This window comes from Eschscholzia californica, unplaced genomic scaffold, assembly GCF_041429995.1.
Source record: "Eschscholzia californica isolate CP2 unplaced genomic scaffold, dmEscCali1.0.p SCAF_4, whole genome shotgun sequence".
NCBI lineage: Eukaryota > Viridiplantae > Streptophyta > Magnoliopsida > Ranunculales > Papaveraceae > Eschscholzia > Eschscholzia californica.
In genome coordinates, this window is record NW_028238461.1 from 25,160,885 (window position 1) to 25,179,538 (window position 18,654).

The window sequence follows — 18,654 nt, forward strand, 5'->3', positions numbered from 1 at the left end:
TGCTAGCCACTGATAAGGGCTAAAACGGTGAGTTGGTGATAAATTGAGGACTAAACGGAGTTAACCCTATTGGCAATCATATACGAGGGCCACCTTGTTACCGTAGTTTCTCACCAATAATAAGGGCATTCTCGTCTAACAAGTTCTCTCTGTTATATCGTAACCATCCATCTACAGTTCCGAAGCTGCTCCATAAATTCTCTCTCTCTCTTCTCTCTCTCTCTCTTCTCTCTCTCTCTCTACTCCCTCTCTCTCTCTCTTCTCTCTCTCTCTACTCCCTCTCTCTCTCTCTCTCTCTCTCTAAAAACTTATAAGGAATGGAGAATACAAGAAAATTCATGGATGATATTGTTCCAACCAAGTCCAATATCTCAGTCCTAAACTGTATCGACCTTTCTTCTCCCGATATTCAAAAATCTGTTTCCCTACTTAAACAGGTAATAAACTCCAATCTTTTTTCTTCCTCTTTACTTCTTTCATGAAATTGATGTTTTTCTTTTATGAAAATAATCTGTGATAGGAAAAAGGATATTTTAGTTGAAGTCTTGAAGACGACTTGTTTTAATTTTAGTTAGTTTAGATTGATTCTATACTAATGCATGTTTGTTATGAAGAATAATTGGTCAATTACCAAAAGACTTGAATAGAGTTTTTGCCACAAATTTTGTTATTGATTTCTGTAAATAGTTAAAGAGTAATGAGTAAAGTAAGAAACGGCTTATGTTTTCTTGTGTGTTTTTGTTCCTTTTGTGGATCTAATACTAAAATGTGAAATAAAATTGTGGTCTAGATTACTAGTTTCATATGTATTTTTACGTATATTCGTTTTTCCATAAAAAGAAGATTTTTAGGTCAAGACTTTTTTTACCAAATCCTCAATCCTCACTTATTTGAGATTTAAATTTGTTTTAAGATGATACCTTTAACATTAAAGAAATAAAGGAGACGAGCCTTATTTTAAACAATGCATAAATATAGTAATTCAGATACCTGATTAAAAAACAAGCACCTCATTATTAGACTTCCTTTGGGGTCATAAAAGGGCTAATTTAATAGCATGTTCTCGCTTTGTTGTTTGTTACCGTTCCCTTTTGGTGCTTTCTTAGGCTTGGTTCGGGATCGATTTTATTTTGACAAAGAACTAGTAGAATATAAAGTGCTTTTCGCATCCTAGGCGCTTTTCAAACAAGATTTGCCTCATCTGATAAATTAAAAAACTACCCTATCTCAAACTTGATTGTCAGAAAGTTATATATACTTTAGACAAGATCAAAGCAATACCGAGTCAGACCTTAGTACCCTGATCAGCTTAACTTCGGAAAAAAAAGGTTTCACTGCATATTTGGTTATATGGCTAAGGCTGACACGAAATAGGAATCCCAAAGTACACTGAAGTATATGTGAGCTTACATATAATACCTATCGAATTGGGCTATATATGATGCAGTCACATCCTTGACAGCCTAGTAAATAAGGCGTTTTTCGTTATTGTGTAAGATATACTTTTTTTTTTGTTTGCATATAATTTAGGATAGTCTTCCATGAGAAAACCAACTTGCTGATTATTTTTCTTTATATCTTTATATTTGGATTTCTGCTTATCAATCATGCTTTCTAGTGAGCTTTTGTTTAGCATTATCTTAAGCTTTCTACAACTCTTGTTAGTTTTTCTTTGTATCTTTTTTTCCTGCATGTTTTCTAGAAATTTTCAAGTTAACCTCTTCCTGTCTATCTGATTCCTCAGGCCTGCTTGGATTCAGGGTTTTTCTATGTAATCAATCATGGAATCACTGAGGAATTTATGCATGAGGTTTTCGAGCAAAGTAGAATGTTCTTTGATCTACCAATAGATGAAAAGATGAAACTTCTTAGGAATGAGAAAAATCGTGGCTATACACCCATTCTCGATGAACTATTGGATCCCAAAAATCAAGTAAATGGTTGGTTTCCCAGAAGCAACTTATTTTAATTGTTACTTATGAGTCATTTTGGTAAGACTATTAGCAGCAAAATAATGATAATTTGTGAACTAATTTAAGAGTTTCTTTTGGATGTTGCTTATGTTGTTCTGTCGTATAAGACAATGTAATCATTATGGTTCAGGAGATTACAAAGAGGGATATTATATCGGAGTTGAAGTGCCAGAAGATGATCCTGCATCACAAAAACCATTTTACGGGCCTAATCTTTGGCCTTCTACAGGTATTTTTCATAAACCCTTCACATTCTAGTATGATGAAACTAATTTATTTATTTTTGAAAATTTTGAATTAATAAGAGGGGAAAGAATCAGAAAGAATAGGGATGATTTACAATGCTGAAGTGTTACTTCATAATATCATCCCAATTCGAAATAAATCATGATACGACAACTTTATAGCCCATCCTATATTCCTACTCCAGTGAAACAAAAGGCCTAAGATGTCTTCCACCTCCAAGTTAAAACTGGGGATAGAGTCCTTGAAAATCCCATCATTTCTAGCTTTCCATATGGACCAACCAATACACATCTCCTTCTTAGATCTCTTGTGTGGGATTTTTCTCCATTGCTCTATGATTTGAGAAAGCGACCTAGGAGTATACCATTGATAACCAGGGGAAAGGATGAGAAGTTCCACAACTTTCGAGCCTCCTGACAGCGACGAAAAGGTGTTCTATCGATTTGCCACTAAGTTTACAACGAGAGCACCTATTTGGCATTTGCATCCCACGCCTTTGAAGGTTATCTATTGTTGGAAATTTTCCCAGAACTGCCGCCCACATTACAAAGCTTACCCTGGGAGGGACATTGGAAGACCAAAACCATTTGAATTCAAACAGATCATTGCCCACCTCTCCCTGGTTCCTCAGCCTCAAGTAACAGTGTTTTCACTGATAAACTATCACCTGAAATGCATATTCTTGCGTCTTCAGACTCTTGAGATGGTTTGAACTGCTCTATCAGTTCCAGCATATTAGAGTAAATTGGTACCTCCCAATCGTTCAGATTCCTCCTAGTTCTGATCTCCCAAGTTTCGAAATGCCAATTATAAGAACTATGAATCGATACCTCTTTGGAAGTTGCAATGATGTAACTAATTTCTAGTACTAAGAATCTAAAATAATCCGTTAGTCAGATTGTAGTAGTGAAGTACTGGAAATGAAAGGCCATACTTGGCAACTAAGTTGGGAAACAAGTCCCAAGCTATTTAAACAATCTATGATCTCTTTCACATCCACTGAATAAATTTCTCAACTATGTAGTGACTTTGAGCAGGACAGTAAAAATCTGCACTTAAAAATATTTGTCAATGAAATTGTTTAATAGATCACTAGGTTGGCTGGAGATAACCAATTACCTATTTCAGCGAAGTGAGTCATATTGGACAAATGACCTGAACGACCTATAGGTATGCATTCTCAATAACTTCAACTAATTTGGATAATCAATAACCAATCCAGTGCCTCTTTGATACCTGATGAGCTTAGGTTGCTCTACTGCAATATACACTATGGATCTTCAACACTTGAATGAGATGATGGAAGGCATAGAATCAATTATTCATGTCTATCAATCATTTGATGAACTAATTTGTTTGATAAATTTTAAAACAAGACGTATATGTATATATATATATATATGTAAATTTATAGTACTACTATCAGCTTTTCCCCCATTTACATCTTAAAATTTGATGTCTTAAAGATCTACTACCTAAATGGAGGGAGACGATGGAGAAATATCACCGAGAAGCTCTGTAAGTTTATCTTTTTGATTCTTGTCAAACATTAGTTTTTTTTCTCTGCATCGAGAAACTTTCTTATTTCGGGCAAGAATCACTTTATTGTTTTGATAAATACATCGTATCACCATGCCTCCAATGTTGAAAAAGTCGGCAACAGAGACTAGTCGGCGGACCCGAGACTAGGATTAGTCGCTACTAGTTGTAATTACTTGGGACTAGTCGGATAATATAAATATATAATTTATTTTGTATATGTAATTATATATTATATATAGGTATAAATATAAGCATTTAAGGCAAATATGAAGAGAAATATAAAACATTGATGATCAAAAGAAACTTACTTATTTGTGTTAGCAGAGCAAAATCAGCAAAATCAGTATTAACATCCAATTCAATGGTCCACAATGTAGCTCACCACACATTATCCATGTGTCTGTATCGACCCTTACGTCGAGTCAACCTCTGATCGAGTTAACATTTTCTCATCGAATCAAATTTTTAAGTTGATTCATAATCAAATGATACACTAGCACACAACATATGTTCAAACAACTCAAAACCCCATAAAAGTAGGGATTTTCACTACCCTCAAGTATATCATAAACATATGTATTGCTACAATCACAATCACATACCTTAGGTTTGACGTCATGGCCAGATAAGACATTTGCTTACATGTATCACAAATAAAAGTACATCATTTCAATATGCATTATCTTTCATATGGAAATTTGTATTCACAATCTAGACTCAGAAAATACAAAGACAAACTCCCTTGAAGTTTTCACAAGAAAACAATTCTAGGAATACTTATTCCAGATTCAACCAGTTGTGCAAGACATTAATCAAAGTGTTCCTAATAATGACGTGTCTAACACCGCCAATCAAACCCACAATACAACCCTAGGACCCTTAAACCTGGAGCTCTGATATCATAATCCGGGATATTAGCACGTGTTTGCAGAAGAATTCATCAGTAAATTCTTTAACGGAACGTCCTTGTTCTCAAAGTTATCCGAGTTGGACATTGACCTCTCTCAGATAATCATCGGGAGGAATTTTTTTGTTCAGGTTCCCTTTTCCTGATCCACCATTCAGTAATTGGTGCTAAATCAAACATCTCTCTGCTTCTCTGGAATGAACCCGATCAATTAAAGGCAAGACTAAGTAGAGTTCCTACAAGAGTCACACTAGTCGACTCACCATACTTTTTGTAACAAAGTATTTTATGCGGTTTATTAAGAAAATCAACAAATTCCTTTCCTTGTGTTTCCACCGAACTAGAGCACGTCTAATCCGCAAAAAAAAGATCTATATCTGGAAAGTCAATACTTGTTTGTCGTACTTGACGAATTTTGGGATTAGGTGGTGGTGGAGGTGGCTGGTCATCTAGCATTTGATTTGGCAGTAGATCTGATAAGTAACAATCGCTGCCTCATCAGTCTGACTTTCACTATGTCGTTGGTGGCTTACACGACCTCTCCGACTAAGTTGTCCATCATGCCTATTCCGATCCTAACTAGACCTCTTTGGGTTTGGTTGCCTCAGTCAAACCTGATCTAGAAATACTGCCTCGTGATGTAAAAACTCTGCCTTTCGTATGTTGGGTCCTCTAGGTGGTGCAGCCAATGGTACATGAGAAGGTGGCTAAACCCGAGCCTACATGGCCTCCTGGCAAAGCAACAAATCATGATCATTTCCTTCACGTATCAGACGATTATTCATTGGATCATTACATACCATGTCTTCATGGTTGCTAGAAGAGTCAAGGTTGCATAAGCCGGGTTTGATTCCGCTAGAGTTGCAAAATAATTCTCAAATGACGATAGGTTCAATTGTGAAGCTTGCTTTGGGTCAAGGTGCATGCCTTGGTTTAAACTAGGTGGACCAAAAGGCGGAGAAGGTAATAGGTTCAGTTGTTGGATAGGGGGTTTGAGTACCTTCCGCAGACTCATAAGAATTTGGGGGTTGGGGGTGTTTCTCATTCGACTTAGGGTATCTAAGGGCACATACTCTTGGTTTGGGAGGGTCAGATGGCCTTATATTCATTACAAAGAGGTTGGGACGGGCCGGAATATGCATCGAGCTGGGTCGTGCCGGGATAGGCTTCGAGTTGGGTCGCGCTAGGGTTAGTCTCAGTCAAGAGCTTCTTGTCGTATAAAGGAGTAGGTTGTCTAATGATGGGTTGTACCTAAGTTAGGCTTAACAAAGGCGCTGGTGACCTTGACGCTTCATGGCTGGACTAAGGTGCGCCCTTAACATACTGGATGAATTGGGCTGCTGATTATAGCAACTTTCCCATTAGGGTTTGCTGCTCTTCGAAGATCTAAAAGTGACGTTTCATTGAGGTCAGGAGAGGGGATTTGAATGGGATTAGTGGTCGACTCACTAATGGGGTTCGCATCAATTTGTGCTTCTTCCGCCTTGGTCTCTTCTGATGCTAATTAAGTTTTTGCTGGTGCTTTAGGCCCCATAATGTGTGCCGTTAACACTTACATGTATCTTCACATCTCTTAAAAGCCTAGTTTTATTTCACTAATTGCTGTCTTCATTACGCTGACATCGTCTTTTAAGATTATTAACATGTGCTTCCCAAGTTCCAGAAGCTTTCTTTGTGCTATATTCTTCCCAAAATCAATATCTTTGATGGAAATTTTGGTGAGAACTCAAATATGGAAGCTAGATACGAGTTGTGCAATCAACTGTAATATCGAATTTAACATAAATATGAATAAAAATTGGAATTCAAACACCTTAATTAATATCGAAAGGCTTAGAATTTTCACATTGGTTAAGTCTCCACTGATGATAATAGTACTAGCTTCCTAATCTAATTGGCTTCTAAAATCCACTTAACTATACTTGGAAATTTATCTAGCAATGAAACTAATAAAAACAAATTGCATGTTTTGGGATTCTAAAATAATCTCCAGGGCGTCAAAGATTTTGGGTGGGAAAATCATGGATGCCCCCTGACCCTTCTTCTCTTCACGCCGGTCACTAGCAAGTAGCAAATGGTCGCCGACAGACTGCCACTGTGAGCAACCTTTCACTAAAAAAACAAACTTCTTCTACTTTCTCTCTTCCCACCTTCACCAGCACCACCACCATCTCTCTCTCTCTCTCTCTCTCTCTCTCTCTCTCTCTCTCTCTCTCTCTCTCTCTCTCTCTGTTCCCGCAAAGGGAAAGTACTCTTACCAGGAACACGAGGTTTGGGAGTTGCCCCAGACATGATTTTAGTGGGCCTCCAAAATTTTCCCACCCAAAACCTTGATTGCTCTAGAGATTATTGGAAGCCCTCAAAGCCGTGGCCATAAAAATAACAACTAAACCAAAAGAAAAGAAAATAGAAAGAAGATAGACATAGATAAAGTGGGTGGTTGTGGGGTTAAAAGCCTAGATCAATGTTACCTGGAATGCAGTTCGCTCCGATACGTGGTACGCAGTATGCTACCATATGAGTATGTTGTACGCTAGCGGTGTACCTGTTCGGTACGTTATATCAGATTCCAATACGTTTTGAAATACTTTTACTAGACAATAAATAATGTCTATGATGCATATAGAGTAGCTACACTTACTCTGCCATTTATCTCCTATTAAACTCAAAATAACAACTACTTAACCCAAAAATCTTGTAGTTAACAACTCAACAAGTTTAGCTTATAGATATTACAACAAAATTGGGGTAATTGAGGTTGTAGATCCCGGTACGCCAAATTTGACGTACCATAAGGCGCACCCATCCAAAAAGATTACGGGGAATCCGATATGCGGCACGCAGGGGTGGTGGGGGTATCTGGTAAGTCTGCCCTAGATGACATCATTAATGGTTTACCAGGTGGAAACAAATTGATTCTTAGTTGCCTCACCAAAAAAATTCTTAGTTAACCCTAAATTGCATAGTTCTTCCTTGAGCAGTTAATTCTGTTCAACTAAGATTGTAACAGGGCAATGTAAAGTACTAGGATGCTCAAGGTTAAGTCAGGATGGGTTTGTTGCATTTGGGTTTCCCGAAATATGCTTTCGGGAAGCTGGACTGTGAAATTCATTTAAATTATTATCCAAAAACCATGGAGTAAAACTGTACTGAACATCAGCTCAGGGTTGTCATAGCATCAGACAGGAGACTTAATTTAACCTTGGTAACAACTTAAGGATTGTAAACCCCATGATTTTCAAAAAATAACTCATGCATTGAAGCCTTTTGTCCTGTGAATCCAGCTTCTTCTCTCAATCGAAGTGACTGACAATGACTAATGTATGCAGTCCTTAAATCCTGTTTCCTCTTCCTTACTTCTCGTTTCGATTACTGAACTAGCCTCTGGTCTGAATAACTATTTTACACACTGCCAGTATACTCCTGACCCTTCTTAAACGTGTCTAGCACAAATACCCTTTGAATGGGTAGTGTAAGACCAAAAATAAGCTTGGATTTCACTTCTGCCCGTCAGTTACATGTGAATTAGACATCTAATGCTTAGCTTTTTAATCCCTTTTTTGTTTTAACCTCAAAACATGTGAATTAGACATGTGAATTACTTGATCAAATATATTTTATATATAAACTCTGTATGTGTTTTCTTCCAGTGTTCATTTATGAAATCACATAATGCATAAATTTACATGGGTTTGGTTAATGATCCAAAGTAAAATAATGTTTTATGTAACTATTTCTTTCTATTTTACGACATTCAGTGATGTGGGGAAAGCAGTAGCCAGGATCATAGCTCTTGCACTTGACCTAGATGCAAATTTCTTTGATAAACCTGAAATGCTTGGCGAGCCTATCGCAACATTGCGCCTACTACACTATGAAGGTGTAAGACACGTTACAGGTCTATTCATTTTATTACACTTGCTGATCTTTAGCACTTGAGGCAACTTTGTGCTAATGGGTTTCTATCTTTATTAGGTCGTATTTCTAATCCTGACATGGGAATATATGGCGCTGGTGCTCATTCTGACTATGGATTAATTACCCTTTTGGCTACAGACGAAAATTTAGGTCTTCAAGTATGATTAAAGAACTACACTCCTAACTTACATGATATTTTTGTAATTACCCTTAGGATTGAATTGCTAGCAATTCGATGTGTTTTTACATGCTCTGCAGATTTGCAAGGATAAAAATTTTAACCCTCAAATATGGGAATATGTTGCACCATTAAAAGGGTAAGCTCTATCATCAACCTTAAGACCCATTGATGAGAAAATTTCAGTTTCCACTATCATATTCATTTGCTTCATTGGTGTGACTAATAAGATAATAAATTGTACCATATTTTCCTCCTTGTATCTTTAGACATTAGTTCCGTACTCCCCTTAATCATATTTCATGCTCATTGAACATATATTATCCTATTTTCTTTCGTTTCGAATTTGTTTACAAGTCGTTAGTAACTATTGCTTAAAAAACTTTGTTATGGATAATGAAGAAGTGATCGGCCTTTTTGATGAGTTTTTCCAGAGCATTTGTTGTGAATCTTGGTGACATGTTGGAGCGCTGGAGCAATGGTATATTCAGGTATAGCTATCTCCTGCAACTAATGTAATCCAAATTGGATTTGGTCCATTTGTAACTTGCCCAGTAGGCCAGAATCAGTTAAAAGATTTGTACTTACTAAGATTTGTTAGATAATTTCTGCGTCCAGTCTCTCTTTAGTTGACCAGTGTACTTCACGGTGACATGTTCTTATTATTCAAAAGGCCACATAATGTTTAACTTCATAATTTGAAAGTTAACAACTTAACTGTTTAAAATTTTTGGATGACATTTCTTATTTAAGTACTTAGGTCTCACATGATTTTGCTTGCAGGTCCACATTGCACAGGGTATTAGGCAATGGGCAGGAGCGATATTCTGTAAGCTCTTAAATGTTCTCTAATTCCTAATTCTAGAAATGCTGGTTAATTATTGCCTATATGAAGTAATAGTCTCCAACTCCTTGCGTAAATCTATCTTAGCTGTATTTTATAGCCGTTAACTGTATCCCTTTTCTAATTCATTTGTCATACTGTTGGTTAGCAAGTGATTTCATTGAAAAATTCATATTTTTCTCGTGTTTTCTGTATTATGTTCTTGAGTTACTTCAGTTCTGCTTTTTCTTTTCCTTTCGCCTCATCATACTTCCGATGTTTTCTGATTGTTCGGGTTGAATGTGCCTGATTATATATATCTGAGTTCTAATTACTTATGGGGACAGATTGCGTTCTTTTTGGAACCCAGTCACGAATGTGTAGTAGAGTGCTTGCCATCTTGCAAGTCAGAAACAAACCCACCCAAGTAAGATCTTTCAAACCCAAGACTCTTTTCCATGAATCTTCTTATTGCACATTTTGGTTCATTTCATAAATCTAGAAACTGATATTTCACACAAACAAGTATTTTGACATCACATACGGATGCTTATCAGAATTTGATAGTCTGATATCCGACTCACAAAACGAAAATTGTCAGATGTCTGTGGAATGCATTAGATACCATATCCATACATCCTCATGTAATCGTAGGATTAGCTCATGCTTATGCTATTTTTATATTAGGTTTCCTCCAGTGGCGTGCGCTACTTACCTGAGCCAGCGATACAAGGACACACACACCGACCTAAGCTCGTACCAGAAAACCTGAAAAACTAAAAGCTTGGGGTTTTAGTGTCGATGTAGATATAAGCTTGAACTGGAGATCTTCCAGATAAAATGTATGCTTCAATCACTGCATATTTATCATCTGTATAACTGGAAAGCAAAGACGATATTTAAATAATGAAGGACCATCCGTCTTTTCTTGCTCTCATTTTTTCAGTGGCGCTGCTTGAACTTAATAATATATATATTGCTCTCATTTTTTCAGTGGCGCTGCTTGAACTTAGTAATATATATATATTTGAATTGGAGATGCTATTGTGTCAAGTTTTAACATAGGACTAGTTGTCCATCGCGTCGGGCGTACTAGATCTTTTTTTTAACGTCGTCATAATTACACGTTCTTTTCCCGGTTGGGCAAACAATTCTGAAACAATCAAAAACTTTTTTTGTTGCAAAGAAACAATCATCAACTTACTGAAAAGGTCCGTGATATCTGTAATGGAAACTTTTTAAAACATTTTGTGGGAGAAGAGTTTTCAAGGAGGAGGTTTAAACTTGTAATGTGGAGGAATAATATGTTGGGTAGTTAAGTCCAAATTTATGTTAGATGGGGAGAAAAAATGAGGGAGAAAATGGTGGGAATGATCTGAGGACTTAAATAAAGTTGAAAAAAAAGAGCGAAAAGTCCAAAAATGTGGACTCTAATTCGAAAAAAAAAACCATCAAAATATGACAATGTAAAAAATAGAAAAAACTAATTTTTTAACACTTTTTAAACTGACTGATTTTTTCATAGTTCTCTTTTTACCCTTTTATGATGACAAAATATATAAATATGTTGTTATAGATAGTTGACGACATATACAATTATGTTGTTATAAACGGTTGACAACATATGAAATAACGTCCTAATTTGTTATTAAATGTTGACATCCATCATATTTATGTTGTTAACCGCACATTTAATGCATTAGCCAAAATATTGTCTGTCCGCTAATAGGTTTGTTAAATACAAAAGATAATACACATAACATTTTAATTTTGCATTAATTCCGTTTTGGCTCCCAATTTGTGACCAACTTACCATTTTTGCCCTGTAAGTGTCCTACAATTCGATTTGGCCCCCGAGGATAATTTCGTAACAAATTTGGCCTTTGGGGGTCAAATCTAACTGTCGGACACCTATGGGGGCCAAAATGAAATTAACCCTTTAATTTTTGCAAAAGACAAATTAAAAAAATGCATTAGTGTAAATGTTTCTCTAAAAATCAAAACGAAAAATGCGGAAACCGTTTTTTTCTTTACAAGACAAACCGAAAAATGCTTTAACCAAAATGTCAGTGCCAGTCTGTATTTGTCAAATGCAACCACAAAATGCGAAACATTTTTGCAAAATAATTTTTGAACAAGAACGAATTTATTCCGAAATTAACAAAATTGTTGAGAGCAAACTAAGATTTGTTTAGGAATTTTCAAAAAAATAATTCACGTTGGTTTCGTGGGTAAAATTGTAATTTCAAAAAATGGGGTTTTTTTTTAATATTATTTAGATTTGGGCCTGGTTTCCTATTATACCCCAAATATTACGATATAAAATTACTTCAATATCCTTTCATTGTTTGTATAACCATCGAAAGAGTTTAAACTATATTTATCGAAGAAATCTTATTCCGTAATATTTGATCTTTATCAATCTCCTAAGTAAAAGTGGGCAATCAGATTTATCTCTTATGTAACCGACGTAACCGACTGAGTTGTTTTAAGTTATGAGAAAGCAAATCACTAAAGTTACTTTATTTACTTACGTGGCGTGATTGTCGTAATATAGAATATATGTGGTTTTATTTGGACAATTAAGAAAAAAAATTATTGGTTAAAATATTACAAATGTTGAATTTAATAATCAAAGACATCTCAAGCGAACAATTCAGAAATAGTGTGTTTTTCTTGAGCTCTCGGAGATTAAATACTTCCAAATCTTTTTGGAGATTCATATTGAATTTCGCATTGGGAAAAGTCTTTAAGAGAACTCAAGAAATTTTATTTGTTACTCAAAGTTTTTAAGATTGAATGTTGTATCGAAGATGCTGCGAGACTTCTCAAGTTTTACATTGTAGATGCTGTAATAATTACTAGGGTTTAGTAGATCCCTCTTGGCATGTGGTCGTGGTAGATCACCTCTTAGAGATCCAAATTTAGTTCTGCATTGGAAAGAGTTAAAAGTCATCATATTTGGCACTCAAAGTTTTTAAGATTGAATATTTCATTAAAGACTCAGAAACTTTTGAGTTTTGCAGTGGAGATGCTCTACTAACTATAACTTAACACTAATCACAATTTAGTTAGGAAGCCACCTAAAACTTAAAAAATCAAAGCAATTAGAATAGAAATTACCAAGACACTTAAAAGAAACAAATAGATGTGCCACTGCGTCTCTCGAATGTAGCATTTATCTCGTTAAATTTGTGCTCTTATTGTTGGAATCAGAGCTGATTTTAGATTAGTTATAATCTATATAATAAAACAGGTGGATGGGTGCTGACTGGGACAAATCCCTGCATAAATCCAGTCGTCCGTCCCACATCCCCATTGGTTTAAACCATTGGATCAACATTGAGCGCCTATAGCTCTCTTCTCCATTCTCAAAGGACGCATCTTCTCGGTTCTTGTCTTCAATATAAGACAATAAATGTGCTATTGCGTTTGTCTCTTCGAGTTCTTAAGGTTAGGGCCAAGAATCTCTCAAATCGACTCTTTCTGAATGAGATATTGATGGTTAAAATGGGAAATAAAAGGTAAGATGGGAAAGGTAGATAAAGGTTCATGCCCAGATCTGATGACTCAGCCCATGGGTCCGACTAACTTTTGGCACTTTTGCTCCATCTCTCGCTATCTTTGTCCATACCTTTCCCGCACCATTTAGGATAATTTTAGGTGGATCTAGTTCTTACCTTTTTATCCAGTTCCCTCTAGTTATATTTTCGGATCGAGTCAACACTTTTTGTTGTAACTCATTGTAGGATCCGATTGTACTTAGTCGCGAATCATCCAAGTGATTCGTCCATCTACTAAACATTACAATCCATAAAACGACCAAATTTGATGATGTTCTTCATCATTTGTCATATCCGACAAATTGAGCGTATTACCATCTTGATCGAAAGGCATCTCCTTCATCTCGGACTCCATGCAGTCCGAGACCCAAAGTAGGGGCTTGGTCTGGGCCAGTGTGAGACCTCTCCGAATGATCCTACTATGAGCCCTTACTTTGGCTATCGGGCGGGTCGATCCGTCTCCTTTATACCCAGGTGCCACTAGGTGGTTAGGGTCAAAGGAGTTTGACCTTAGCCGATCTCCTCATCCGGGGTGCTCACGGCCTTTTGGCCTGGTTTTCTTAGCCAGACCCATTCCTTTATTATTTTCGACGCAAGTCGTCGCTAACGTATTAAGGTTTTTCAGATTAAGTAAAGAATCAACTTCACAAGAAAATAAATGTAACCGCTTAGATCGTGGTGGCGAATATTTGAGTCAAGAATTTGATACCATCTTAAGAGTAGAATTTTTTTCTTAACTCACTCCACCCGAAACACCTCAAATAAATGGTCCGTCCGAAAAGAGAAATGGAACACAGTTAGACATGGTTCGATCTGTGATGAGTCTAGCCGGTCTTTGTAACACTTTCTAGACAAGTCCTCTCAAATACAGACCTTAAGTTCATTAAGTGACATGAGTGGATTAATTACTCAATTAGGATGTCAGAACTGAACTATTAACCAATAAATTCCAAATCATATTCATCTATAAAACAAACTTCAATAGTTGCAAGAACAAAAGCATCTAAGACATACCAAAAAAAAAATGAATGATGCATTGCCCAAGCTCAAATAGCTCAAACTTTGCAGAATAAGCTTTTATGAAGAAGATCTACTTAAATAAGGTAGTCTTCCGAATAGCATAGGAGTTTTAGTTGTGGTCATCTTATTTTTCTTCTTGAAATCAGGATTCATCGCCTCGCTGAACCACAACGCAGATGCTTTTGGAATACGTCCCATATCATTGTTGGTGTAGTTGATGTAATAAAGACCTAGTCGGAATGGATACCCACATTCCCATTCAAAATTATCGCTATATGACCATAACATAAGTCCACGAATATCTGCTCCCTCCCTACATCAAAATAATTGAACACAAATTATTTTTGTAGAACAAAGATTTAATGCGCCGACACTTATATTTAATCAATAGACCAACATCATTTCAGTTGTTTCAGGCTTCAATGCTATGGATAACAAGGACATTTCGCAGTATGCGCTTGAGCACTACACTTAATTTTAAATCGGAAAACACAACACTTTATGGTCTCTCGGACTCGGTCAAGTATGAGTCACTGACGTTATACTTGAAAATTGAAATATGCAAGGTCCAATATAAGTATACACACATCAACATGTATATTCGATTGTTCATTGTTCGGTATTAGTGTCCACACTCTACACTGTGCTTAGGTCAGGTACCCGTACCACTGCCTAATTGATTATTGTTATCATATTATTGGCAAATTTCGACATAGAAATTGTGAGTAGTTATTAATACTCTCATTCTCCATAACTTAACTGCATTATGAGTACAAATGATATACGTTATAGTTACCTCATAGCTTCAAGCGTGTAAGACATAGACTCGTTAATAAATTGAATCCGACCCGTGTCGTTGAGGATTTTTTCGATTGGCTCTCCTTTGTCAAGACTTACATAACCTGTAAATAATCCACCACTTGTCAGCAAGTGTAAGTCTTCATTTGAACCCAAGCATTTGTTAGCAAGTGTTAGGATTACCAAATGTTCATGAACATGCAAGGATCTAGTCAGACTTGAAAAACAGTTCATTCACAAGCAATTTAATCTTGGACTGGGTCTGTGGGTCGAAAGGGACGGATCGGAGAAGTTCATGTCCACTTTACTTTACCAATCATGTACTTACCGGTGTGGGACATTAAGATCATAACAATAACAGAATTTCAAAACAACTAAGTACGAAATTGGTACTTGTTTAGTAATTAATTACCTATCTCAGTGATATAAATCGGCGGATTGTTGTATTTTGTCTTAAAGTAATTAAGTAATAGTTTTAGTCCTCGAGGATATGCTCTCCAGTATGACACTCCTCCTTCCTGCAATGTTCATAAACGATAAAAGAAAATAACTCAGCTGATTACGGGGTTGGAGTAAATCGTAATGAGCTCGTAAAATTACATTTGATGAACTTGATTAGCCCCTCAAAATTAATTCTCATAACCAAAAATCAATTTTTAACTTATACTTACACTTGGTCCAATTTCTACACCATTTTTTGAACCTGCAGTAAGTAAAGCACTTGATTTAGTAACATATTGAACAGAGTGAGCAAAACATGATAATACTAGTAAAAGAAACTATCAAATTATTACTTGATGTGATTGCGAAAGTGTCGGGGATTTCAGGGTTGTCGGGAGCAGAGCCACTCTGATCAGGAGGAGGGGCGGTCGAGTTGTCCATAACATATGCAGATACATAATGGTTAACCCCAATGAAGTCAAACGATCCTTTAATATCAATAGATTCTTGCTTCGTAAATACTGGTAACCGATCCCCGACCAACCGTTTGACAGATAATGGGTAATCACCGAAAATGATCGGGTCCAAGTAACTGCCATAATAACAACAAGTTGTTAGATATCATGAATCAAGCTAATATAGTCTCACATGGAGAAAATTTCATACAACTGAAATTCGTTCAAACTATATACTTACAGGCCTAGTGTATTGTCCATAACCCTTTGAGCTGCATCAATATCCAATTTAGACGTCGAATATGGCATATACCAATCAGAGTGTAAAGAAATGGCAATGATGCCCTTCTGTTTGTCCTGTTTGATCAAGGACAGAAACAACATTTCGTAAATAGTACAAGATCGAACTACAATCATATATATAAGCACATTTTGTCAAGCCAAAGGGATTGTGTTTTTCCGTAATAGAAACTTACTTGGTACTTCGCTCGGTAGAGTTTGACTGAAGATGAGTGTGCTAGTAATAGGTGGTGCGAAACAATGTAAGGCTCCCTAGAGGAGTCTCCGTGGGTGCAATTGCCAGACCCCGGTGAGCATCTCCCTGGAGCCTTAATTCCATTTTGATAGCCATGAGTAGAAAATATTGATGGTTCATTTATTGTCACCCACTTCTTGACCCGATCACCAAATTCTTTGAAGCAAAAATCCGCAAACTCATTAAAATCATCTCTGAAAATAAAAACCCCTCACTATAGTCAGTACAAAGTACACCAGACGAGATTATAAACTTATGGTGTGTCTGGACGAGCGATTCATGATTAACGAATCCTAGCTCTGGAAGTTGAAGAATATCGTAGAAAAAATAATAATTTACTTTCTATCAAATTCTAGTTTTACTTCCTAACAATTGAAATTGATATTTGAACTATGAAAGTTGATCTTACATGATTTTCTTGCTTCTCCAACCTCCATATTCATCCTCAAGAATTTGTGGCACATCCCAATGAAATATGGTCACCAATGGCTCAATACCTTTACAAACAAAAGTCAATTTTAGATCATCATTTACAAATAGATTAGATTTTAAAATATTTATATTTCAAATTAGTAATATCTAATTAATTACCATTTGCAATTAACTCATTTATTAAGTTGTTGTAATATTGAACACCTTTTTGGTTCACTTCTCCGTTCCTCGTTGATCCTCCTGCACATTAGTATGCAATTTTGAATACTATAAATTAAACAAAATTTTGAAAAATCTAATAATGCTGAATTGAGAAAACAATTTATTACCTGGGAATACTCTTGGCCATCCAATTGAGAACCTATAGATATCTGTTCCTAATTTCTTGAGTATCTTAATATCTTCCTGTAAAAATAAATGAGATACAAAATGAAAATTATAAATTAAAACTTGATTATCATAAGCAGGACCCACTTATAAGGAAAAAAAAATACCAAGATTAGAAATTTCAAGGGTCCTTGCCATCGAGGAACGAAATTTCAGTTCCCCGTTAAAATAGAAAATTTTTGGTCATTTCGACCAAAATATTTAAAACTTAATTCCCTGATCAGGCATTGTTAAGACAAAGTAATTAAATTTCGGTAGACATGGGAATGGAAATATTTCAGTTATTTCGGCCGAAACTTTTCGAAATTTAATTCCTTGCTTGCCATATATTGATAGGTTTTTAGGCTTCCCAGAGGCCAGAGTAATAAGTAGTTGAAATTTTGTCTTGGGTGTTTGTGAAGAGATAGGTGGGGTTCTTAGGAAAGAGTACAGTCCTCATACCTTATAAAGATGATATGCATCTATTGCTACATCTCCAGTTCCTCCTCCATCAACCTTCCCTATTTATAATACCACCCAAAATTTTAAATCAATTAATATTAAAAATTCAAGAAAAATATATAAAATTGACAAACAAAAAACTCAAATGCACAATTTGAAAGTAGATATAAATAGAGATATGAAAGAGAATGGTTATAAATTAGTTATTACCAGGAAGTCTAGAGAAAGTATCCCAGATGCTAAGCCCTCTTCCATCTTCATTTGCTGCTCCTTCAACCTTTTCAATAAAATGCAAACTTGAATGTTCATAACAATACCAATTCATCCAAATCTCCATCTAACTCTAACATATTTATATAATTTCTCTCTCTAGAAGACATGGGCATTAAGAATTAGAGAGTGAAGTTGATGATTAACTTACTTGATAAGCAGAGGTACTGAAACCAAGCTGAAATTCAGGTGGAAAGGAACTTCTATCAATAGCATCAACACTTGTTGATTTTAGTTCTAAGAAAAGAATTACACCAATAACCAACCCAATCCACTGTTTTTCAACAAAACCCATCTCTCTCTTTTCTCTACTTTTTCTCTATTGAATTTGATATATATATATAGAGAGAGAGAGTACTTGGAGCTCTTGATCAAGATTGACATTTTTATTTTGTTCAAAATGATTGACTTCCTAAACGGATTAGGAGATTTCTAGGGGTAAGCATGGAAATGACTAAATTGTACTTAACAGGAGAATTCATGACGGCACAAGCAGGGAGAATATGAGTGTGATGCTGAAGGCTATTTTGGTCATTAAAAAAAAGTCAGCACGAGCAAGAAGGAAGATGGGTCCATACACGAGAAGCACATTTATTTGGTAACTCCAATAGGAAAGGCGTCGGAATCACATTTGGATAGTATTGTATTGTATTTTAAGGTAATCCTGACAAGAATGTAATGTTGTATTTCAAGATCATTAACGAGTTAGGTGAAGAGAATCTAGA

General features: G+C 35.9%; 2 protein-coding genes across 4 annotated transcripts; one reads left to right on the forward strand and one right to left on the reverse strand.

Annotated features, from left to right (window-relative positions):
- The first annotated feature begins 151 nt into the window (after positions 1-151).
- Positions 152-10,524, forward strand: LOC147543846 (kihadalactone A synthase LFS-like). 3 transcript variants are annotated; one of them, XM_086634703.1, is made up of 11 exons: positions 152-437; positions 1,745-1,940; positions 2,104-2,202; positions 3,686-3,737; positions 8,427-8,548; positions 8,644-8,744; positions 8,845-8,903; positions 9,199-9,255; positions 9,548-9,593; positions 9,935-10,014; positions 10,275-10,524. In XM_086634703.1, the coding sequence occupies exons 1-11, from the start codon at positions 318-320 to the stop codon at positions 10,357-10,359; spliced, it is 1,017 nt and encodes a 338-aa protein (XP_086490829.1). In that variant the 5' UTR covers positions 152-317; the 3' UTR covers positions 10,360-10,524. The 3 variants fall into 3 exon arrangements, with proteins under 3 accessions (XP_086490829.1, XP_086490828.1, XP_086490830.1); XM_086634702.1 differs by having other exon boundaries at positions 182-437; positions 8,427-8,566; XM_086634704.1 differs by having other exon boundaries at positions 188-437; positions 2,081-2,202.
- Positions 10,525-14,069: 3,545 nt separating this feature from the next.
- Positions 14,070-18,399, reverse strand: LOC147543847 (beta-glucosidase 13-like). The gene is made up of 13 exons (XM_086633304.1): positions 18,081-18,399; positions 17,870-17,936; positions 17,660-17,718; positions 17,161-17,236; positions 16,991-17,071; positions 16,809-16,896; positions 16,341-16,593; positions 16,106-16,221; positions 15,763-16,001; positions 15,640-15,671; positions 15,381-15,486; positions 14,967-15,072; positions 14,070-14,483 (listed from the first exon to the last, which is right to left on the reverse strand). Exons 1-13 carry the CDS (start codon positions 18,222-18,224, stop codon positions 14,228-14,230), a joined length of 1,623 nt encoding a protein of 540 aa, XP_086489430.1. The 5' UTR covers positions 18,225-18,399; the 3' UTR covers positions 14,070-14,227.
- Between the last annotated feature and the right edge of the window lie 255 nt (positions 18,400-18,654).